General features: G+C 35.2%; 1 protein-coding gene across 1 annotated transcript in view; it reads left to right on the top strand.

Moving 5' to 3' along the window:
• The window catches only part of PARP8 (poly(ADP-ribose) polymerase family member 8), a 190,625-nt gene that overhangs the window by 103,553 nt on the left and 61,310 nt on the right, over positions 1-25,762 (top strand). Inside the window, 3 exon segments of the mRNA XM_055254311.2 lie at positions 11,308-11,368; positions 11,794-11,884; positions 21,645-21,711. Coding sequence (XP_055110286.2) covers positions 11,308-11,368; positions 11,794-11,884; positions 21,645-21,711 — 219 coding nt within the window.

The raw sequence follows: 25,762 nt of genomic DNA, 5'->3' as shown, positions 1-25,762 counted from the left end.
AGACCAGCCTGACCAACATGGAGAAACCCCCTCTCTACTAACAATACAAAATTAGCCGGGCATGGTGGCAGGTGCCTGTAAACCCAGCTACTCGAGAAGGCTGAGGCAGAACAATCACTTGAAATCAGGAGGCGGAGGTTGCAGTGAGCCGAGATCGTGGCATTGCACTCCAGCCTGGGCAACAAGAGCGAAACTCTGTCTCAAAATAAATAAATAAAGAAAGAAAGAAAGAAAGAAAGAAAAAAATATTTTTGTTTAGTGGACAACTTTAGCACATGTTGATTTCTTCTATAGTTAAATATTTTTCTAAAACATCTTTCCATGCTGTCTAGGCCCCAGTCATATTGCCATGTATAGATGAAGGTCTTTTTTTGTTTCTTCACCAAGCATTTGTTAAGTACCTATGACAGTCTGTATTAGTATTTTCTATTATTAATTAAGTTAGTGATAATTGTTAGCTGCTGAAATTAGATTAAAAAATATTTGGAAATTCAGTCAAATGAAGTATCTAAAGTCGTATCAGTGTTTTGAATTTTTTCCCCTTACCTTTTTCACTTGTAATAGTTTTGATCCAGTTTAAATCTTAATGAATGTATGCCACGTTCCTGCCTACTCTAGATTTTCTCTAGCTGTAGAGGATATTTCCAAAATAAATAACTTCCTATAGTCTTCATGGTACAAAGGTGAATCAGAGCAGGACTAGTTTGATTTACTTAAATGGGAATGAATTTACTGTCTAGTCTCAAATACTTTAGGCTTGGATTCAAGGGAAAAGAGGTGGGTAGTTAGGCAGAAGGTCTTGAAATCATCTTCCTTGCAAAGTTCTAAGTGTGTTGAAAACAGACTGTTCTAATTAGCTGTTCTTTTACTTAATTGGGGCTTACAAGAACTTAATGAAGTTTGAAGAGCAAAAGTAACTCAATATGCACAACAGGCTATTAGGAATAATTTTTTTTTTTAAAGCAACGTCTAATGAGAAAGGCAGCTAACCACATCTACGTTCTCTGTAAGAGATAGAAGTAACTGAGATTGCCTAGGCAAAATCCTGAGATTGTTGAGGCAAAATTCTCTTAAAGAAGGCTGAAAGAAGGTGTAGAAAAAGTGAGTGATGATAGATATATTACTGAAGTAGGTAATGACAATTCTACCTCGCCATACTATCCAAAAGCCTACTACTGGCTGTTGAATCATACATGTAAACATTGATGATAATTCTGATTTATAGTCTTTTGTATAGGAAGTGAGTTAGGTCTTGGGGCAACATGAACTTTATGATCAGTCTGAATAAGTCTCATCTTGAATCATTCAACAAAACACATTTTATGTTTTTCATTGTAAATGCACCTCCCTATATATTTATGAAAATAAAATTGATCAGTGTCATTGGAAAATAAATTGAAATTGGTATTTTTAGAAAGGGAATTACAGATCAGAAAATTCATATTTGTTTAGGAAAGAAATGATTCTGATAGTTTCTTTGTGAAATTTAAAACTTCCATTTAATATAAAATATTCTTTGCCTTATGATCATGCCATCTTTCATTTAGAAAATTTAAGTCGTATGAGTAATAGTCTAACCTTTTTATTGTGACTAATGCTTGATGTAGGCTGGAAGCTTCTAAAATTGTGACTGTTCTATTGTGACTGTTCTATTGTGAATAGTCAACTGTTGTGACTATTTCGATCACTTTTTGTGTACAGACAATTGTAATTGGGCCTTTTGAGGGTAACGTTTGGGAAACGAGCATTCTGAGGATTTGGGGTGGCTTGAGGAACCTGTATCACGTTACTCATATCCACCAAACATATATCTCCTTTAAAAAACAAAAATGGTAAATGAAAGGAAAGAAAAAAGTGCATACCTCAGAATGCACTGCTTTAAATTCTCTGGATTTCTGGATTCTCATTTGTAGTGGCCAGTAGGACTGCTTACATATCTTCTGGTTCTCCTGTTCTGTCTTATGGTAGGATTGTATTTCCTCGCACTCTTTAATGTTAGGCATGGATATATCACTAATTTTGGCCAGTCATATGTGAGCTAAGTGCTAGTGTGTTAGTTCCCATGTCCCCTCAGCTCTGCTTCCTTGGGCCCCTTAGTGACGACAGTGAGCTGCCCTTCCCTAACCCCCAATTCTATATTAACAATAAGGTAGGAGTGAGATATAAATCTTTTTTCGTTTTGAGCCACTGAGATTTTGAGAATGCTTATTACCACAACATACCTTAGCCTACATAGATGTATATCATTCATCAAAAAAAGATCTTGGATTGAATGTTTTGTAATCTCCTTTCTATCATATTGAGTCTTCACACTCTGCCTCCAAGCCAAAGAATAAAAACAGTCTGACTCTGAAAATCAGGGAAGTGATGACAGGAGGCACAGAGGGGAAAGGAAGGAGAGAGCATTTTCCCAAAACATGGGGACATAATCTAGGTGTAAGCTTCAGGTGCTTAGATCCTAGATGCTAACCACTACTCCCAACGCAAGGGCTTTCTCCTAGCACAACTGAGGATTTTTAAGCTGACTGCAGAGTTGTAGCAGTTGTTTATACTGTACCTCTTATGCACAATTTTACATGAGCTTCCTTTCTTATCTGGATCTAATTTTTAAATTTTTCTCAGCCCTGTTGTTCTTTAGAGAAATTTATAGCTACCTTGGACACAGTCTTGCAAATGCTTTAATCTGCCAGAATTTCTTCCTGATTACTGAGTTTGCATATTTCTTGGCCCATTCACAAACATCTCTCCCACGCTGGGCAAAAACCACACATTGAGTAGGCATGCGGAGATAGACATGCAAGCTGTTGAGTTTCAGATGACATGGGAAGGTGTATGTATCTTCACAAAATATCTGTCTTCTCAAAATATAACCATCCAGTTGTTGAAAGAAGAAATAAGCAAGTAGCAATAGAGGCTTACTTCCTAGGAACATGTGGTAGAGTTGCATGCATGCATGTATGTGTATATACATAATATATATATATATATGTGTGTGTGTGTGTGTGTGTGTTCCCTCACAGTTAATAAGGGAAGGCTAGATATCTGAAATATATTTTCATAACCAACACAGTGACTGCTGATTTTGATCAGGTTGCATTATAAAACATCATAACAGTGTAAAGAATAAGCTAAAGTTTTATAGATAAAAGAGGACCAACGTAGATGCTCCAACATTTAATCTATTGTAAGTGTGTATGTGAGTGTCTCATGAGTGAGGATATTGTCTTGAGTAGTTCCATTAAAAATAGGAGAACAAATTGCTAAGAATTCTAACACAGTGGCTCAAAAGTCCATATTCATTGAGAAAAAAAACTTTATACGTATATGTTTAAATGAACTAAGTCACATTTAAATATCCAAAATCAAATTACCAGATTTCAGGAAATGTAGATTAAAAGAGTAGCTCACCCTGAATTTAAGTGTCACTACATGTCGGGAAAGAACATTTGTGGAGGCATTCTTTTCACACCAGGATGAAGCAATTTCATTAGATCATTTTTATATTGTTTCCCTCATGTTATTCGAATTCATCAATTTGATGTGATCTTTTCACGGTGAATAAATATAGGCAGCATGTGAAATTATTTTGAGTTATTATATACCGAATACTGCATTCAGGACACAATCAGATATCTAGCTTCACAATTCAAGTTGTAGTCATATTTCAAGCATTCAACTTGATTCTGCATTTGCTATTCATGAGATCCTGGGCCACTGAAAGTTATTCAGATATAGAAGCAATCCTGATGACTGGGTCGCTGCATCTGGACAAACTGTAATCATGCTTTGTAATCTCTCAGTGGGAAATATGAAATTACTGGCATTATATAAAAAGGGCATCACAACGGAAATGGGTTTGCATATACACAGCGTCATTTGTGAGTTCTTTGAAATCTGGCATACAAAGACAAAAGTATAACTATTTATAGATCTACACCTGCAGAATCCAGTTAATTGCAAACCTTTAGGGCCTCTGCCTCCTTAAAATTCTTTATTCATGCTCTGCTATGGTGAAGAAGAGGAACACTTGCAACCTTTTATTTCCTTTTTTTGGAGTGTTAGAAATTGGGAAGATACTTTTAACCAAAACGTCATTTAAGAAATCATATACAAAATACTTAGAAATTCACAAGAGGTTATGCACATTCTGATTATTCCTTTATGGTAAATTCTGTTGAAGTAATCTGAAAAACTATTTATGGAGAAAACAGTTGTAGATAAGGATCGCACTGATTTTTTTTTAATCTTCCTGCCTGTAAACATACCAGTGTTTTGCCAATGTAAATAAGTTCAAAAGAAAAAAAAAAGTTGTTTTCCTCCCATAAAGTTGGCAAAGATGGGAGAAAAAAAATATCTGATGATGATGAGAATGTAGGAAAAGGTCACTGTGATAACCTGGCTGGTGTAATTAGAAGTTGCTATAACCATTTAAAACAGTAATTAAACAACATACATCAAGAATCCCAAATATGGTTACAATGTTTATTTAACCCAGTAATTCAAGAAGTTATTCTAAGAGAAGACAGATGCACATAGATTTTTTTTACCCAGTTGCTGTTTACCAATATTTATAGTGTAAAAAAATAAAAAGGAAGTATTTTATTATACAATTAAGTATAAAATTGTAAAATTTTACATTATAAAATTTTATATTATACAAAATCCATAATTTTATATTATATTTTATATTATAAAATTATGTATTGTATTATATAAAATATAATGCAATATGGGAAAAACAGCTGATGATAGAAGAAGTGAAAGAACAGAACCACAATCTTTATATATTACACTGTATAATTCTTGTATACATGGAAGAGACTGGAATGAGATATAAGCAAAAAGAATCATCTCTGTATGGTGATAAGACAGATTATTTTTGTGCATTTAAAAATTTGTCACATTTTATATAATGAGCCTGTATTACCTTTTTAATCAGAAAAAGTAGGCATATGTTTTTAGAAAATACATAACATTTTTCATAAAATAAGTTTACACACAATTTAGAGTTGATATATAAGTACTGTTTTTACTCTTGATTTTCCTGTTTCTATTTTCTTAAAAATATCATTTTAGCTTCCGTGCTTTTTTGGTAATCTGCTTGTCAGTATATTTGCAACATTTCCCCCAGGATATGAATATTTTTGTATCGACTCCTTCACTAATGGGCAATTTTTTCTCCTGTCAACATGCTATAGTTTACTTAACTGTTTCCTTATTATTCTATATCTATTTTCTCAATTTCTGCTCTTACACACATGGCTGTAGGTAAGACTTTGAATATATTTGTTATTATTCTCTTAGGATTAACTTCTGTGAGCGAAGTGTGGTTGTAGACAGGGCCCCTTCACACTCCTGAAACTTTTCTTGAACATCATTCATCATCTTTCCTCATCATTCAGTTTAGTGGCTCTTTCTTTTTACATGCCTCACAGTTTTATTTATTAAATATTTGCCAGTGTTCAGGGTCATTCAAATTATGACCACTGGGCTGTGAGGTTGGTTTTGAACAGATCTGTGAACTATAAACGGTTTTGCTTTTTAAAAGGGTTGGAGAAAGAAAGAGAGAAGGAAAGAAGGAAAGAAAGAAAAAGAAAGAAAGAAAGAAAGAGAAAGAAAGAAAAAGAAAGAGAAAGAAAGAAAGAAAAGGAAAGGAAGAAAGGAGAGAGGGAGGAAGGAAGGGAGGAAGAGGAAAGAAAGAAAGAAAGAGGAAAGAAAGGAGAAAGAAAACGAAAGAAGGAAAGAAAGAGAAAGAAAGAAAAGAAAAGAAAAGCTGAATGCAGCAGAGACTGTATGTGGCCTGAAAATCCTAAAATATTTGCTGTCTTCACCTTCACAGAAAATGCTTGCTGTACCCTGAACTAGAGGCAGACATGAAAGTGTTCATTTGCTTGGCCCTTATTCTTGTCATAGTTTCTGTATACTTTCTTATCGAAATTTGCACATAATCTTATCCTTTCAGATTAATGTTTATCATGTAGTACAGACATTATTGATGCTTTGACGGTTTTTAAAAATTAATTCCTATGTAAATATTTATTCATTTATTTATGTAATCTATAAAAATATTACCATGAATAAAAAGTGCAATTTCCTTAAAAATGGAAATGTGCTCTCTCTCTCTCTCTATATATATATACACACACATATATACACACATATATATAATAAATGTATTCATTTATTTATTTTTTGAGATGGAGTTTTGCTCTTGTTGCCCAAGCTGGAGTGCAATGGCACGATCTTGGCTCACTGCAACCTCCACCTCCTGGGTTCAAGCAATTCTCCTTCCTCAGCCTCCCGAGTAGCTGAGACTACAGGCATTTGCCACCATGCCTGGCTAATTTTGTATTTTCAGTAGAGATGGGGTTACACCATGTTGGGCAGGCTGGTCTCAAACTCCTGACCTCAAGTGATCCACCCACCTCCGCCTCCCAAAGTGCTGGGATTACAGGCGTGAGCCACTGCGCCCGACCAATGTTTTAATATATTTTTAAGGAGAGGACTGAGAAAGCACACAGGCTACCTTATATTTGGATATGCTGACATTATTTTGGTCATAGATATCAAAAAGCAAACAAATCTCCCACATTCCTTTTCTCATTAAATTACATAAAACCATTTAATCAGTACAAATTTCTTCTCTGAACCCTATAAAAGGGATTATATTCTATTACTTGAGTAGTGGATAGATAGAAATTTTTATTTAGTGCCAGATACTATGCTTTACACAATTTTTAAAATTTTATTTTTAATTGACACATAATAATTGTACAGATTCGTGGTTTACAGTGTGATGTTTCAATACATATATACACTGTGTAATGGTCAAATGATGGTGTTTAGTATATCCATCACCACAAACATTGATCTTTTTGTGGTGAGAAGGTGAGAACATCAAGAATCCCTTCTTCTGGTTAATTTGAAATATATATTATACTAGTGTTTACCATAGTCATTCTACTGTGCTATAACTTATTTCTCCTATTGAACTGTAATTTTGTACCCGTTGACCAATTTCTCCTCCTCATCATCTTTCCCTTTATGCTTCCCAACCTCTGGTAATCTACCCTGTACTACAATGAGATCAGCTTTTTTTAGATTCTGCAAATGATTTACATCATGCAGTGTTTGTCTTTCTTTTCCTGGCTTACTTTACTTACCACAGTGTCCTCCAGGTTCATCCAGTTGCTGCAAATGACAGGATTTCCTTCATTTTTTATGGCTGAGCAGTATTTTATTGTGTATGTGTGCCACATTTCATTATCCATTCATCTGTTAATGGACACTTAGGTTAATTCTGCATCTTGGCTATTGCGAATAGTGTTGCAGTATACATGGGGACACAGATATCTCTTGGACAGACTGATTTCATTTCCTTTGGTTCAATGTCCAATCGTGGAACTGCTGGGTCACATGGTGGTTCTATTTTTAATTTTTTGAGGAACCTTCATATGTTTTCCATAATGGCTATACCACTTTACATTCCCACCAGCAGTGCAAAAGGATTCCCTTTTCTCCACATCCACATCAGCATTTTTTATTTTTTAATCTTTTTGCTAACAGCCGTTCTAACTGGAGTGAAGTGGTATCTCACTGTGGTTTTGATTTGCATTGCCCTGATGATTAGTGATGTTGAACATTTTTTCATGTACCCGTTGGCCATTTGTATGTCTTTTGAGAAATGCACATTCGGGTCTTTTGCCTTTTATTTTTATTTTTATTTTTGGGACAGAGTCTTACTCTGTCACCCAGGCTGGAGTGCAATAATGCGATCTTGGCTCACTGCAACCTCTGCCGACTGGGTTCAAGCGATTCTCATGCCTCAGCCTCCCGAGTAGCTGGGACTACAGGCGTGTGCCACCATACCTGGCTAATTTTTTTGAATTTTTATTAGAGACAGGGTTTCGCCATGTTGGCTGGGCTGGTCTCGAACTCCTGACCCAGTAGACCTGCCCGGCTTGACCTCCCAAAATGCTGGGATTACAGGCATGAGCCACCACACCTGGACTTTTGCCACTTTTAAAATCAGATTCTTTGTTTGTTTGTCTTTGTTCTTGAACTGTTGGAGTTCCTTATATATTCTTGATATAAACCCCTCGTGGGATGCATGTCTTGCAGTTATATTTTCACCCATTCTGTAGGTTGTCTCTTCACTGTGTTGATTGTTTCCTTTTCAGTTTGATGTAATCCCATTTGTCCATTTTTGCTTGCGTTATTAGTGCTTTTGAATTCTTATTCAGGAAATCCATGGCCAGACAAATGCCATGAAGCATTTTCCCTGTTTTCTTCCAGTAATTTTATATTTTTGGGTCTTACATTTAAATCTTTAATCCACTTTAAGTTGATTTTTGTATATGAAGATAGGGGTCTAGTTTCACTTTTTTGCATGTGCAGGGACAGTTTTCCTAGCACTGCCCTTTCCTCAAGGTGTGTTCTCGGAGCCTTTGTTCAAAAATCAGTTGGTTCTAAGTGTATGGATGTATTTCTGTGTTCTCTGTTCTGTTTTACTGGTCTCCATGTCTATTTTTGCACTGGTCCCATGCTGTTTTGGTTACTATAGCTTTGTAAGGTAGTGTGATATCTCCAGCTTTGTTCTTTTTGCTCAGTGCCTTGGCTATTTGGAATCTTTTGTGCTTTCATGTGAATTTTAGAATTTTTTTTCTGTTCCTGTAAAGGATGTCATTGATATTTTGACAGGGATTGCATTGAATCTGTAGGTTGCTTTGGCTGGAGTATGGATGTTTTAATAATATTCTTCCATCCATAAACAAGCAATTATCTTTTTATTTTTTGTGTCCTGTTGAGTTTATTTCATTAATTTTTTATTATTTGTTGTAGAAATCTTTCACCTCCTTGGTTTAATTTATTCCTATATATTTTATTTTTCATAGCTGTTGTAAATAGGATTTTTCATTTATTTTTCAGATAGTTCATTATCGGTGTACAGAAACTACTGATTTTTTTGTGTGTTGATTTTGTATCCCACAATTTTACTAAATTTGTTTATTAGTTTTACAGTTTTTTTGGTGGAGCCTTTAGAGTTTTATATATATATGATCATGTCATCCACAAACAGGAACAATTTGACGTCCTCTTTTTTAATTGGATATCCTTTATTTCTTTCTCTTGCCTGATTGCTCTGGCTAGGACATCCGGTACTGGGTTGAATAAGAGTGGTGAAGGTGGGCATCCTTGTCTTGTTCCATATTTTTGAGGAAAAGCATTGAGCTTTTCCTTATTCAATATGATGTCAGCTGTAGGTTTATAAATTTGGCTTCTATTGTGTTATGTTCCTTCTATAGCTAATTTGTTGAAAGTTTTCATCATGAAGTGATGTTGAATTTTATCAAATGCTTTTTGTCTGTTGAAATGATCATAACATTTTCTTCATGATTCCATTAATGTGATGTATCACGTTTATTGATTTGCATATGTTGAATCATCTTGCACTCTCTAGGATGAATCCTACTTGCTCATGGTGTATGATTTTTTTAACGGGCTATTGAATTCAGTTTGCTAGTATTTTGTTGAGGATTTTTGCATCTGTGTTCATCAAGAATATTGGCTTGTAGTTTTCTTTTTTGTTGTTGTTTCCTTGTCTGGTTTTGGTATCAGGGTAGTGCTGGCCTCGTAAAACAAGTTTGGAAGAATTCCTTCCTCTTCAGATTTTTAGAATAGTTTGAAAATAGTTTGCAAAGCACAGATGTTATGATGCTTTGATGGTCTTTAAAAAGGAATACCTATGCGAATCATTTTTATCCCTTTCTTTATGTAACATTTAAAGATATTACCACGAAAGAATAAGAGTATAATTTCATAAAAGTTGAAAATGTGCTCAATGTTTTAATGTATTTTTAAAGGAGAGAATGGAGAAAGCACAGAGGCTACTTTATATTCTAATATGCTTTGGTTTTTTGTCATTTATATTAGAAAGAAAAAGATCCCGTAGATTCCTTTATTCATTAAATCACATAAAATTTTTCAATCATTAAAAGTTTCTTCTCTGAACTCTATAAAATGCCACAATTATGTATTATAATTCTATTACTTGAATACATAATAGACATAAATTTTTAGTGAGTACTTAACTATATGCCAGATACCATACTTTACACAGTTTTAGAGTTGGACATATATTCACTTCCTGACTTCCCCACTAACTTATTTTTCATTTGGCAACTTTTTTCCCATCTTTAAATCTTAGTTTTCTCATCTGCAAAATGAATGTTGTAATATTATCCACCTCACAAGGCTGTGATGAGGACCTAATGAGATCATCCATTAATGCTTGACCTGGTTTCCAACACAAAATGCTAGTTTCTTGAATATTAACTAAAATACATGTATTCAAGTCTCAGCTCTGCTATAGAGTGATGATTGATAAGTTACTTCAGTACTCTGGGCCTCAATTTATGCATCTGTAAAGCGGAGATGGCAGTAGTACCTTAGGTGTTTTGTGAGTACTGTATTAAATTATTACATGTATGTAAGATCTTTGGAACAATTTCTGGCATATCAGTGCTGAGTAAATATTGGTCATTAACTTTTATCATTTCAGTTATTTCTGTGGTTTTTATCTCTCACTATGCATAGCATTTGTAACTTCAGAATTTTATAAGAATATCAAAAATACAGATGTGTATATATGGAGAATATTCAAACTTGTTTTTATATTCTTTAATTTGCTTAAGAAGTATGCTGGTTTGTGACAGTACCTGTGCTGTACAAAAGTTGTTCTTCATAATTCCTTCCTGTAGAATATACTACAGTTCCTTTTTTTTTTTTTTAATATCAGACTTTTAGAGCTGCCCATCAAAACACTGACATTTAAGTGGCAGAACACTTGGATTGGTTTCTGAACCGCTGATGCCTAACTAGAAGGAAAAATTATGGGCGCATTATTGTGTGTCTTCCCTATACTCCTTCCTCGTGTCATAAACTCCTTTCTTGTCTTCAGAAGCAGCTCCTTATCCTCAGAGAGTGTAGTGAAAACAAAGCGGTCATATGGGAAGATTGACTATTTGCCACAGAAAACAGGGAATATTTAAAACTGTGAACCAAGCAACTCTTGATTTTATGTATGCATGTGCGTGTACAAGACAATAGAAAGATATCTGTGGTATAAACAGAAAAATGACAGGCCAACTAGATTATTAATTATTTCATATCCACAGTTGATGTGAGCTATTTGTCAAAATCAAGGATGAGAATTAGTGATTTAAAATTTTAAATAAAATAACCTAACACACACCATCTTTTAAGCATCATTAAAATGAAAAAAAAAATGTTAATTTTTGCTTTCAGGGAATATGGAGCCATTGATGATGTAGATATTGATCTGCATATTGATGTTAGCTTTCTTGATGTAAGTATCAATTTTATGTAATATGAATGGTGCATTTAAAATACATTTATTTTATTTTTTGAGGAAATTTAATTTTCAGTTGTCTTATAATACTATTAGTTACATATTGACTGTTAAGGTGCTTTGTGAAGAATTGCTGTGACTTGTCAAAGAAGCGGCGATTTTATAAACATATATATTTGCATTGGTTTTTCTAATGGTCTCTGAAATTTATGGGCTTTTGCAATACGTTATATTTTAAGTGTTCATTTTTAGTTCTCATACATAGAAGGCCAATATTTTCACACAACAGTGGGTTTTGAGATAACTTATAGGCCTTCATGTTATATGCATTTTGTGAACACAAGTTTTAAAAGTTTGTGTGTTGTTTTTTCATTTTGAACTCTAAAAGATGATTAATTCATCTTTTAAATATATTTGTGCAGGAGGAGATTGCTGTGGCTTGGGAAGTAATTCGAACAGAACCTATAATTGTTCGACTACATTGTTCACTTACACAGTATTTAAATGGCCCAGGTTAGTTTTATTTCTTTATTTATTATTTTGAATATTAATTAGCTGTGCACTATGCCTTAAGCAAAATGCGTGTTCATTTGTCAGTTCTGAGCAAAAGTGCTAAATATCTTGATAATGGTATTTAAAGAAGCTTGCATTCTAAGAAAGACGGTTTATTGCCAATATAACTTATGGAAACAGAAACATAACATTTCGTTTTATAGATTTTAAGAAACTGACAAGTTTCTGAGACACAAACATTTAAAAAACCCAAAAGAGTACTTGGCATGTAGTAGAAACCCAGTAAATATATATATTTTCGGTTTTCCTTAGATATAATTATTTCTCTCTTTGATTCTGAGATTCAATTTTAATGCAATATATTTCTATCTTTGAACATGGAGATTATAATAGTGTATTTGTTTGCTGAATCTTTAAGGAACAGTGTTGCTATCATATTTCAGCTGATAGCTGTTTACAACAAAGGACCCTATCATAAGTCTTGCCAAAATTTACTTGGTAAAATGGTTTTTCCTACCTACTACCACACACACACACACACACACACACACACAGAGACACACACGCATGCATGCACACACACGCATGCACACACACACAATTGTATCTACTTATATTGTTCCAGTTATGTAGTGTTAACTTAAAAAAAAATCTTAAAACTTAGTGGCTTAAAAAAACTTATCTCTCACTATTCTTTGGGCACTTCTTGCTTGCAGTCTCCCATGATTTGCAGTCATGTGTGGGTGGGTCTGGGGCCAAATCAAGGCCTCACTGGGTTGGATACACACGATGCTGGACATTCAAATGGCTAGCAGTTGATGCAGGTGTCATCTCGGGACTCACTTGAAGCTTTTGGCTAGAGTGCCTGTCCGACACATAGCTTCTTCATGTGGTTTGGACTTCTTGTACCATGGTGACTGGGATGCAAATGCAAGCGTTGCAAGAGACAGGATGTAGAAGCTACTGGGAAAAGACATAGTGAGTCTTTCATTGTATTCTGTTGATCACAGCAGTTGAAGAGCCCACCCAGAATCAAGGGACAGGAACATAGACAGCACCTTGTGAAATCATGGGCATCTTTAATCTGACACACATGTTACTATGATGTCTGCATGTTTTTCCTTTAGGCATATCAGGGAATATACATTTACTGTTTGTTTTCACATAGGAAACATAGTTGTTCTTTCAAATTTATAAAATACAGGAAAATCTTTCATTTTTAAAGTTAGTCACTTGTTTTCTGTCTTTGCATAATACATTCTATTTAAATTAATTAATGCATAATATAAATTACATATTCTAACTGATTTAATGCTGGACAAGAAAAAATAAATGCTTAAAATATTTTTATTCTGATAATTTCAGACATATAAATATGTAATAAGAAAAGGAATTTCTCAATTCTTGTAATGAGAAAGCTAAATGGCATGGTGTTTTTTCTGTTTTCTATGTGTATATGATTTATTTTTATAAAGTTGACAATGAGTTTTATAAATAGCTATGCACCTTAATGTTAAGTCATGAGACTGTCTTCAAGTCATTAAATAAGCCATAAGGGAATAATTTGTAATGTATGGAGAATATTTCAGCCTATAGTTGTATGTGTTCTTGCTCCTTCCCCACATATTCTGCCATATGGCTAACTTTTTTCTCATTTTAGTGATTTGAAATGTACTAATTTGATTTTATTTTAATGGTGGTTAAAAGAAAAGGAAATCCTTATGTCTGAACTTTGTTTAGGATTAGGAATGAAATTGGGCTGGTTAATCTCTACTCACCCAAACCCTATCTGTGTAAGATGATACTGAAGCATGCTTTTATGTAATCTTACCTCTGATACTTATTTTTTGATATAACCTTGAATGTAAGGGAGATATTTTTCCTTCACAATATCTCTTTAAAGATTTTTTACATTGGCATGGTTTTATAAATATTTTAACACTCACTTTAACTCATGGTTATATTATTTTAATGTTCAGTACAACTCCTTTAGCGTCACAACTCATCTGCTCTTTCTTTCATCTGTATTGGTTGATTTATATATTTAACAATTTGGAAACCAAGGAAACCCGAGGGTTATGTTTTCTTTTTTCATACCTGATAATGACTTTTTGTTTTGTGAATGAGACAAACTTGTCCAAGTAAAATTAGCGAGGTCATGATAGTTCTCCTCCTACAAAAAACAAAAATGCTTTAGAAACTTCTCAATTTGTGCCTGAAGTATTTTAACTTTTTTTTATTTGCAAGAAATCTGTTTTGATTTGTTTGTGTTTTGCTGTGTACTTTTTGGACTGTTTTTTTCTTCTTCTCCTTGATACTATTTTTTCTATATTTATTTCTATATGGTATACCTGAGTCTTAATTCACCTCACGTACATTTTATGTAATTATTGATTATTCCTTCTTTACCTGCTAATCCCAATATGCTGGTTGGATCTAACTCTTTTGTCCTCCATGTTTTTCATTTCTCTAATTCTTTAATCCTTCATATCTGAAAACCTTATATGTTTTTTCCAATCTATCTTCTGCTCCACTGAGTGAATTGTTTTAGTCATTTCATCTTAAATTTAATGTTCCCATTGTATTTTTAATTTGGCCGCATTCTTTACTGATTCCGTATTATTTCCTCTTTATCACCAGTCACTTTCGTTTTATTTGTTTGGTGTTGTTTTGAATTTTGTTGTGAATATAAATCAGTAATTGTCAAAGATTTATTATTTTATTCCTATAGATGGAGTTTTGTTTTCCTCAATATTATATACAAGCAAGAGTGGAAATTGTTCTTCTTTTGGAAATTAGTGTGATGTGTGAACAATTTCTCCCATTAAGAAGAGGAAAGAAAGAGAATTCCACACTGACCCTACTTTAGAGTCGGCAGCTCTGAGATCTGCCCGCTGGAGGGGAGGGCTGCGAGCTCTGCTAGTGCTCCACCCTGTTCCCCTGGGTCCCCTTTCCCAGGTCTTGCTCCCATCCCCATTTCTGCACCCTTGGCTGCTAACAGCTCCACTTGACACCCTCAGTAGCTTGTCCTTAGACAAATAAGCTTTCTCTTTCCTGGGGAGTGCAGGTAAGTACTTGGCAGTTTTTTTATCTTCCCTTCACTCTTTAGGTGTCACTAGTGTGAGGGTACAGTGGCCTAGCTACTCTGTTTCAACTCTGTACAAATTCTAAGTTGTAATGCATGCTCCAGTTTTACCTACAAGATGGGGTGGAAACTAGAACTTTCCCTGGATTTGTACCCTTGCTTGGCTTTTTCTCTTTTCCTATCTACCCCCCTCTCACTTGTTCTTATTGCTTCCTCCTGAGAACAGTTCCGAATACATTATTTGCCCCTTGTCTGCACTCAGGGTCTGCTTCTGAGAGAACTTGACCTAAGGATGGTGGGTCCAGGGTCAAGAAGAAGGCAGCATCTGCTGAGGGAGGAAGCCCTGCCAGACCAATCCGGCGTGTCCTCTGTGCCTTAGGGTTCATTTGCTCCCTATTTTGAGAGGTGTCAGCAGTGGTTGACTTGTATTATAGCATCTATCTCTTTCATAGAATGGAGAGTTTTGCATCCATCCTGTAGGGCCCCTTAAGATTGATTCCATTTGCTCTGTTTGTGCAAAATTTGCTGGGCATTTCTCACGTGGGGATGGCATTACTCCAAGTTTCTGGTCTTTTCACTGGTTTTCTCCTATTTCTGTTAGGCACTGGTTATGATTGTGTTTGTGCAAAAGTATTCACTCACATTACCATTTTACTAGTAAACTCCCTAAGAGATTTTTTTTCTTGTTGAAAATTTGAGGAAAATATGATTGAAAATGTGCAGTAATGTATAATATATGAATAGAACTGGAGACAGTGTTACTAAAAAGGAATCTTTAACTTATTATTCCAGGAGAATAATTAGGTTTTATTCTAGCCTATGATTAGGATTATTGCTAGCAAATAAAAAAGAAATTATTTATGAAGAGTGTTTGTGCTGTGCCCATAATGCCTCTGCCTGTCACAGAATACCATTATTTCAGCTTCCATCTGTAAAGAAGTTACCACCTTATTAAGGTTAAGCAGATGAACCGCCCAATCTCAGTATCCCATTTTACGGTGTGTTGCCTGGGACCACTCCCAATATCTGATACTACATCAGTTAGAATCCAATCAGAAAACAAATCACTCTAGTATCTCAGGTAAAAAAAATAAACATAAGGAGTTAGTTAATCCAGTGGCTAAAAAGTTGGGAAGGAAAACAGGATGGTGAAGCTCATCAGAGAGTGGTAGCAGGAGACCACTAGGGAAGATGACAGCAAGAGATCACTACAGTCGCTTGGGGCTGGAATGACACTGGGAAAGGGATGGTATGCGGCAGAATCCAAATATCAGGGAAATCTTACAGGTTCTGGAACCATGTCAGGAGTTGCTCTGTAGGAGTTAGGGCCACAGAAATAGGACATGTCTGGTAAAGAGCTGCAACCATGGAGAAGATATGGCAACTGCTAAAAGATGCCCACATAAGACAGAGAGGAGAGGAGAAACAAAGAGAGATAAGGGAATAGGAGGGAAAAGAGAGAAGAGGGAAGGGGAGATGGGGAAGGGAGATGGGGTAGAAGGGAGGAAAGAAGAAGGGAAATAATACCTTGATTCTCTTTCTTTCTCTTTCTCTTCCTCAAGTCCAACCGGTGCTTCCATTGGTCAAACCTAACCGGAAGGTAGTTGGCAAGGGACCTGTGGAAATGAAGCCTAAAGGTGGACTTGAGAGCAAACAAAACACAATGGCCTATGTGTATATCCTTGTCAAATGCATAGTGCTGTTAGACATTTTTTAATTTACATAAATGCTATCGTGCTCTAGATTTTATTCTCTTAACCACTTCTGTTGCTAAGACAGCAACAGAATTGTTGGCCCTGTTGCTGTATGTATACTAATATATACTACAGTATAGATCCACTACAATTTACATATTTGCTTTCTTAGTGATGGCCACCTACATTGTGTTCAGATCCCTGATGCCATAATCAGTGCTGCAAAGAATGTCCTTAAAGAACTTATTTCATGGACTTTATGACAGTTAACTTATGAAGAGTGGAATTTTCATGGGCTGGTCTAATCTGAGCTGAGAGCACATACTCATCATCATTTCAATTGCATGGCTCTACTTACTCATCAGAATTTCTCCAAATATCTGTTAACCATTTAGAATTTTCCTTCTCTATGTTGCTTTGTCAAACCTTTATTTTTCGAATGTGTTTCTTGTCTTTGAATTTTATTATTGTTTATCTTACAAATCCCTTTAGTATGTTAGCTGTTGATAGCTAGTGGGTTCAATTCATGCAAAAGTCTTTTACAGTGATATTTATGAAAAGTTGATATTTCATGCTTTTATGAAAACTTTTTGAAATAACAAAATTCAGTGATTTAAAAAATCAGTGATTTAAAAAGAGTGTTTGCAATGTGTCTTTGGAAGGTATCAGCATTTATAGTAAAATGAAGTTGCAAAAATGTATGGCTAATTCAAGATTTAGACTGACCTACTTAACAGTTCTTTTTGAAAAGGATTTATTCCTACATTTTGGAAATGTATAAATAACAGCTATTTAAACATCAGTATTTGGCTACAGCTAATCTGACAGTATATCTGTGAGAGAACAGGAGTGATACGAATTGAAGACATATACCTCCTTATCCACTTTGAAACTAAAGATAAGGATTATTTGTATTATATATGGGGAAATATACTTTAAAGATATGTTATAATTTATCACTTTTATGATAATGTGTATTTTCTGGAATTACTGATATAGAGATGCAGTTTTTCATCTCAAGGACAAAGCTGTTTTTAGTTGAAAATGATAAACAACTAACCTTACTTTAAAATGATTTCTGTGCATATCATCTCATTATTGGTACCTCTGTGCTTGCATGATCAGTGCATTAGAATAATTTCCACATATCTTGGGCAGCCCTCACTTCCTAACTGCAGTTATATGAGAGATAAGAAAACATTGAATAACTTTGACCTTTTTTTAAAACATGAAAATATATCACTAGTACTTTCTGTCAAGTTCTTACTTTTCTTATAAAAGAACATTTATTTGTAGTTCCTAGTTTTATGTATCAGTACAGTTCTGGGGATTTTTGTTGTTGTTGTTTTTTGTTTGCTCTTTTTGCTTAGGTCACTAATTTTAGCTGTGTTTATTCCTGAGTACTTATTTGCATAATTAAACTTTTGTAGTTCATTTTATTTTCTAACTCATTATTGATTATCAAGAAAGTATTAATTTTTTAAAATATTGTTAAAAATCAACTTAAAAAGTTTTAAATTTACAGAAAAATTGCAGCTAGTACAGAGGTCCCATACACTCCAAACCCCTGTTTCTCTGTTATTAACATCTTTCATTAGTATATTGAATATAATTAATTACATTTATTTTAATAATAATATGTGTTTTAGAACTTGAATTTTGGAATATTTTATGAATTACAAATTATGAATTCTGGAAATTTTAGAATTTTATGAACTCTTTTAGTGTATTCCAAAATTATAGGTCATTTAGATTTTATGCTATTGAGTCAATGTTTGAAATTTATATTTTTCTAGAAAATTTATTTTGATAAATATTAACACTTTCTAGTCATGCATAGTATGATTAAGTTTTGGTGTTTGTATTAATTTATAGGAATAATTTGTATGTTCTGAATAAACATTTGTGTCTAGTATTATATAATCCTTCTTTCTCTCTTTCTACGTTATGTATCATACCCAGTTTTCTCTGGTAAAGGCATTAGTTCTAGTGCATTTCGGATTTTTCTACATTTTTATAGCTAGATCTCTTTTGTTTCTCTGCCCTCATCTTCCCACTTCTTCTGTCTGCCTCTGAAGAGACTGTATCTTCTTAAATCTTCTTAGAGAAAATACAGTGCTTTCTCATTTAATTCCACTGAGGTTTTCAAGATGTTAGAATGTTTTTATTCACTTTTGAATTTTGATAGCCTTGGGTTTAGGATAAGTGGGATTGGAGTGGTGTTTACTCTATACCTTACTCTTTGTACAAGAATTAGGGAGCTCTTAGAAAAGGAACTAATTTTTTGGTGATACAAACACCCACTTTCCTTGATTGATGGAGCATTTGTGTCCCAGAGTAGTGGCCAACAGGGGATACCATTTGGCTTACAATGTAGAGCATGTGTGATCTGAGAAGTTCCTATGAGCAACACAGTCTTTGCTCTAATTATCTGCTGCCCTACCTCTTGCTGTGAATGGCACTATCTAAGCTCCTACGTGTCATCTTTTCATTTGCACACTAGTTTCTGTTCCCTTTCACATAATTAGGACACCATCTCAGCAATTCAGTTCTCCTCCTCCTTCCTGTACTATTCATTTCTCTTTTTCTCTTAGAAGATTCACATCAGCAAATATTTCTCTTGTCTTAAAAAAAAAAAAAACTCTCTTGACTTCAAATCCCTCTTCAGTTGGGATCCTAATACTCTGCTTCTTTTGACTGTTAATTTCCTTGATTAGAGTTGTCTCTATTAGCTTACTTCATTTTCTTTTTTCTTTTCTCTCTTTGAATCCACTCAAGTCAGGTTTTGGTCCCATCATTTCTCAAACACTGCTCTTGTCAATGTCATCAGTAACTTCATTCTTGCCAAATGACTCATAACCTATTTGAGTACTCATCTTAATTGACTTAGCAGTATTTCACAACAGTTGTTTACCTCCTCCTTGAAAATCTTTTTTTTTTTTTCGGATAGGTTGTTGCTCTATTACCCAGGCTGTAGTACAGTGCATTATCACAGCTCACTGCAGCCTCAACCTCCCACCTCAGCCTTCTAAGTAGCTGGGACTACAGGCATATGCCACCATGCCTGGCTAATTTTTTTTTCAAATAGAGATGGAGTCTCCCTATGTTTTCAAGACTGGTCCTGAACTCCTGGGCTCAAGCAATTCACCTGCCTGAGCCTCCCAAAGTATTGGGGTTACAGTCATGAGCCACCATGCCTGGCCTGAAAAACTTCTTTGAATTTGTGTCTAGATAGCAGCACTCTGGAATCTTCCATCCGCTTGGCCATTCCTCCCCAGCCTTCTTTGCTGAGCTGGGCTCGGGGCCTAATCCTCAGACTTTCTCTCTCCTCCACCTACATAGACTCACTGAGTGGTTTCTCATCCAGCCTCATGCCTTTAAATATATATATATATATATATATATACTCTGACTGTTCCAAATTTATATCTTTAGTACATTCCTCTCACCTTTAATGCCTAAATGCTGGGCTTCTCCATTTGCCTTCTTAACGTTTCCATTTTAGTATGAAATAAGCATCTCAAATTTAAAGTATTTGGTCAAATAACTAGTCTTATCTGCCTTTTCAAACCTGTTTCTCCTGCAGTCTTTCACATTGTAGGAATTGGTAAATTTCATCCCTCTGGTTGCTCAGACCATAATCTTTGGATTCATCCTTAACTCTTCTTTTTTTCACACCTCAAATCCAGTCCACCCGCAAAATCTGTCCACTCTCCTAGAAGTGTGAATCCAAAATGTTCTTCACCTCCATGGACGCAAGTTCTATATATCTTGCCTCACTTGTTGCAGTAAGTTCCTGACTGGTTTTCCTGTTTTCCCCTTTGCTCTTTGACCAGTTGATCCTGCACAGCTCCGCCACGTTCCTTCCCTGCTCTCATCTCCTGACATGAGACCTTGTTCAGTCCTCTCCCCACACTGTTCTCCAGCTGTTCCTAGGATATTTCAGCATATTTTCTCTTCAGAGGCTTTGCCTTTGTTCTTTGCTCTGGCTGGGACATTTTCTTCCTGGTTGTTCTTATCTAACATTTAAACCTCAGCCCACATAGGCTGCAGCCCATATATTTTTCCCCATATTTTCTCCAGAGCCTTTATTGCCATCTAGCATTGTATCTACTTTTCTATCTGTTTTTCATCTTCCTTCTCCCACTGGACTTCAGACTTCATGGGTGCAGGGATCTTCATGGGTGTGTTTTTACTCTTGCGTCCGAAATGACTAGAGCAATGAGTGCAAGAGATACTCTTAAACCAGTGAATGATGAAAAATGAGCGACTTTTCTGAGAGAAGTTATTAATTTAATTAGCATAATTACTGATTTAAAGAAATATATGTATATATGTGTTTTTATATATTTAGTTACCGATTTAAACATATATTTTTATATATTTAGTTATATATTTAGTTTAGTATTTTTATACATTTAGTTACCGATTTAAACATATATATATTTGTATATATGTATGTATGTTATATGTACATATATATATATACAAACATATATATATATACCTGGTAAAAGTACAAACCACGTGAAAAGGAAATCTCCTGTGCCTTCTCATCTCCCATTGTTTTATTCTGAAAATGATGTATGTAGATGCAAACATGTTGTCTTTCTTCCACTTAAAAAATAATGCACTAACTGTCCTACATGTGGCCAGTTCAGCTGTTGCTTATTTGGAGATCATTCTTTCTTACATTTACATATATTATACATTATACTGTATATTATTATACAATATTAGTGTATGATATATATTATACATTATATTATTATAATGTATAATATATATTATACATTAATATATAATGGCCAATAATGATCTCCTATGTGCATATAGCATAAATAGCATTGTTTAGGACTGCATGTACACTGTTTTTAAATGTGTATATGCACATATATAATGCAGTTTCAGCCTTTTTCTGGCTGATGGTTGAGTTCCAGTTTCAAGTCAATATGTAACTGTGATCCTTTTTCCTTTCCAGTGCCCACTGTTGATGTCTTTCAGATTTCCACAAAAGAGCGATTTGGATTGGGACATCAGCTGAAAAAGTAAGTTTGCTAAAGTGCAAAAAATAAATTTCTACCAAAGAGAACTGAGTTCTCATTTTGTTCATTAAAGCAAACAAAAACCTTCTATTCAATAAGAACTTTTTGAAGCAAGCCCCTCAAGAGAGGAAGTCATCATGATGCTAAGAGCTGCGTTGATCATTTATTAGCAAGGCTCACTTTTCCACCTGGGCTAGTCCTACTGCTTTGCCAGTCCACTCTCTTTCCTCCAGCACCCTGCACTCTACCTGGGGAGGCTGACCTGTGTGGACACAGGCTCTGAGTCCCGAACGTGACCAGTAGAGGGAGGAGGGAGAGTAAGATGGAAGTACTTACCGCTCTGGTTTCCTTCCTAGGAGGTCATCCTGAGCCGACCAGTCCTTCCACCGAAGCCTGCTGCTCGGCTCCAGGCTGCAACGTGTACATGACTTTCTCTCTTACTGGGCTCTATTGAGGGCTGCCACTGCTCATTCCTTGGGGCCCAGAGGTGGTATCAGTTTAGCAGCCACCGGCCCTGGACTCCTGCACTATCCCGCTTGCCATTCCTACCGCTTTGAAACACTGGTTTTTTAACTAAACACTTTATTTCCTGTGTGGACCTTGATTTTGTTTTATGATCTTTAAGTCTATTTTATATAAAAATCTATTTTTAAAAAAACAGAAAAAGAAAACACTGATAAAGCCAGGATACAGTGGCACCAGAAAGAAAAAAATTGCATCTTAGAAGTAAATAGAGAACACTGATAAATTACAGACACAAGAATTGGTTCTCAGATTTTTCTAAAATCAGATGATCGCTGATGTGATCTAAGGCACAGACCTTTGGGACCCACTGGCCTGTGTTTTGGTATACATCCAGAGGGCTTGTTGTGGTTTTCCCTGAAGAAAATAACGACACCATCCACATGGTCTCCTTCACCAGCCTTCCACATAGAGGGAATACAGCTTTCTCTTTAGACATAGAGTCTAGATGAGCCTTGATTTCATAAGAAGACATAAAGCCACCCCATTTGAACTGAATTTTAAAATTTAGGCACGTACCTCAGTTTGCCGTGGTCAGAATATAAACAATAACTTCTATACTTAATATCAGCTTTAAGAATTTGTGTTTATGGAGAATTCCCAGAGGATTATTCTTCCAAATCTGCAAATTTAGCTTAAACGTAAATTTGTCAAGAAAGACCATTAGATAATTGTATGCTTAAAGCCTGGTTTAGGCCTTTCATAATGATGCAGTCTATATGATCACTTTTATTTTAATGGATTTAAATTTGGCATCACATGTGGGCTTCATACTGAGCAATATTCTAAGAGAAAACATATTGAAACTATATTTGATATATGAAATAGAGAACTTACTGAGGTCATTTTGCCTGATGTAGGAAGCCACATATATGATATCTAGGATTTTGTACGTATTACAGAGCTCTAGAATTTTCTCAAGTTTTTATGACTTAAATTGAGGCAGCACTACTCAAATGTGAGTTGTGTGCCTACCACATTTGAAAGGAAAAACATTCCTATAAATTCCCAGTGTTGAGTTCAAAGATATGCAAATATAAAATTAGATATCTTGTAAATTTGTTTGAGTTCATTATAGATTCTGGATATTAGCCCTTTGTCAGATGAGTAGGTTGCAAAAATTTTCTCCCATTGTGTAGGTTGCCTGTTCACTCTGATGATAGTTTCTTTTGCTGTGCAGAAGCTCTTTAGTTTAATGAGATCCCATTTGTCGATTTTGGCTTTTGTTGCCATTGCTTTTGGTGTTTTAGACATGAAGTCCTTGCCCACGCCTGTGTCCTGAATGGTATTGCCTAGGTTCTCTTGTAGGATTTTAATGGTTTTAGGTCAACCCCATCAAAAAGTGGGCAGAGGACATGAACAGACACTTCTCAAAAGAAGACGTTTATGCAGCCAAAAAACACATGAAGAAATGCTCCTCATCACTGGCCATCAGAGAAATGCAAATCAAAACCACAGTGAGATACCATCTCACACCAGTTAGAATGGCCATCATTAAAAAATCAGGAAACAACAGGTGCTGGAGAGGATGTGGAGAAATAGGAACACTTTTACACTGTTGGTGGGACTGTAAACTAGTTCAACCATTGTGGAAGTCAGTGTGGCGATTCCTCAGGGATCTAGAACTAGAAATACCATTTGACCCAGCCATCCCATTACTGGGTATATACCCAAAGGACTATAAATCATGCTGCTATAAAGACACATGCACATGTATGTTTATTGCTGCACTATTCACAATAACAAAGAGTTGGAACCAACCCAAATGTCCAACAACGATAGACTGGATTAAGAAAATGTGGCACATATACACCATGGAATACTATGCAGCCATAAAAAATGATGAGTTCGTGTCCTTTGTAGGGACATGGATGAAACTGGAAAACATCATTCTCAGTAAACTATCGCAAGGACAAAAAACCAAACACCGCATGTTCTCACTCATAGGTGGGAATTGAACAATGAGAACTCATGGACACAGGATGGGGAACATCACGCTCCTGGGACTGTTGTGGGGTGGGGGGAGGGGGGAGGGACAGCATTAGGAGATTCACCTAATGCTAAATGATGAGTTAATGGGTACAGGAAATCAACATGGCACATGGATACATATGTAACAAACCTGCACATTGTGCACATGTACCCTAAAACCCTAAAGTATAATTAAAAAAAAAAAAATTAGATAATAAACCCTTAATGTTTAGAATTCTGCCTCTCTAAGACTAAATTCAATTTACAATGTGTGTTTAGCACATTGTATAATGTAGTGTTCTCTTATGAGGACACACAGGATAAATTTTCTCAGTTTTCCATTCTAGGGTTAGGTGTGCTTTCCCAGGACACTTGCTTGTGTTTTGTGATTGGATTTTGTTTCCTGCATTGTGCCCAGATCTTGCATGTCTTGGAGATGAGCCTGGAGCCTACCTCCATGATGTGCATGGATGGCATTATCCAAGTTGGGTACCATTTCACCTTGACACATGTTTTTATACTATGGCTTTTTTCCTCACTCAATTTCCTCCCTTGTTTTTATACTGTTCTACTTTGTGTACTTTTGCAAGCCACTTACGAACTTTTATTTTTAAGTGGCATGGAGCTGATCAAAATAAGATAAGATTTACAAAAGTACACAGGTCTAGGAATAAATGGCTTCTGGGTACATTACATAGGCTCAGCAAAAGAAATTGTGGATATAATCTCAACTCTGAGAAATTAAAGAAAGCTATGTGCCTTTTTCACTGTTTAAGTACCTAGTAACATATATAACATATTTAATTAATATCCCTATCCAAGTGATTAATGTTTTCAAAGAGTTACTTGCTTTTAGGGATAAATATTAGCTATGTGGAAAGTTTGTTAATATAGATTAGAATTTTTTTATGATCCTTGAGAAATTTTGGTCTGATATGTTTGTTTCCCTAATTATAAATAAGTAGATCTGGCTATGATCCTTAAGGTCACTGCCAGCCTAAAATCCCATAATTTTAACAATCTAATTTCATCCTCACAATAATTTATAAAAAGAAACTAAATATAAAGAGGTTATTTTCTTAGAAACATACATCAAGTTAGGAAGGCAAATTTAAAATCTAGGCCCCTTGTTATCAGTTGGTTTTCAGTAAATAAAAGACACTCTTATTTACTGAATAACTTTTTCACAGGAAAATTTTTTTCTGGTGGTTTCAGACAGCAGAATAATCTTATCAACAATAGCAACAGCAAAGGCTTATGCAGTACTTATTATATGTCATGCACTATTCTAAGTGTTTAACATATAATAAGACATTTAATCTTTACAACAACTCTGTGAAACAGGCCTTGTTACTCTCATATTTCCTAGATGATGTAACTGAAGCCCAGAGAGGTTGAGCAGCCTGTTCACGGTCACACAGCGAGAAAGTGATAGAGTCAGAATTTGACTCCAAACCAGTCCTTACGACCCATAAACTAATCTGCGTCTCATATAATCCTAGATATTCCTTTGCTTGAGATGAGACATGGAATATGTGTTTGGCATTGAATGAATATTGAG

Source organism: Symphalangus syndactylus, chromosome 18 (genome assembly GCF_028878055.3).
Source record: "Symphalangus syndactylus isolate Jambi chromosome 18, NHGRI_mSymSyn1-v2.1_pri, whole genome shotgun sequence".
In the NCBI taxonomy this organism is placed as follows: domain Eukaryota; kingdom Metazoa; phylum Chordata; class Mammalia; order Primates; family Hylobatidae; genus Symphalangus; species Symphalangus syndactylus.
Note: the sequence above shows the minus strand (reverse complement) of the source record. Positions and strands in the feature narration are given on the sequence as shown.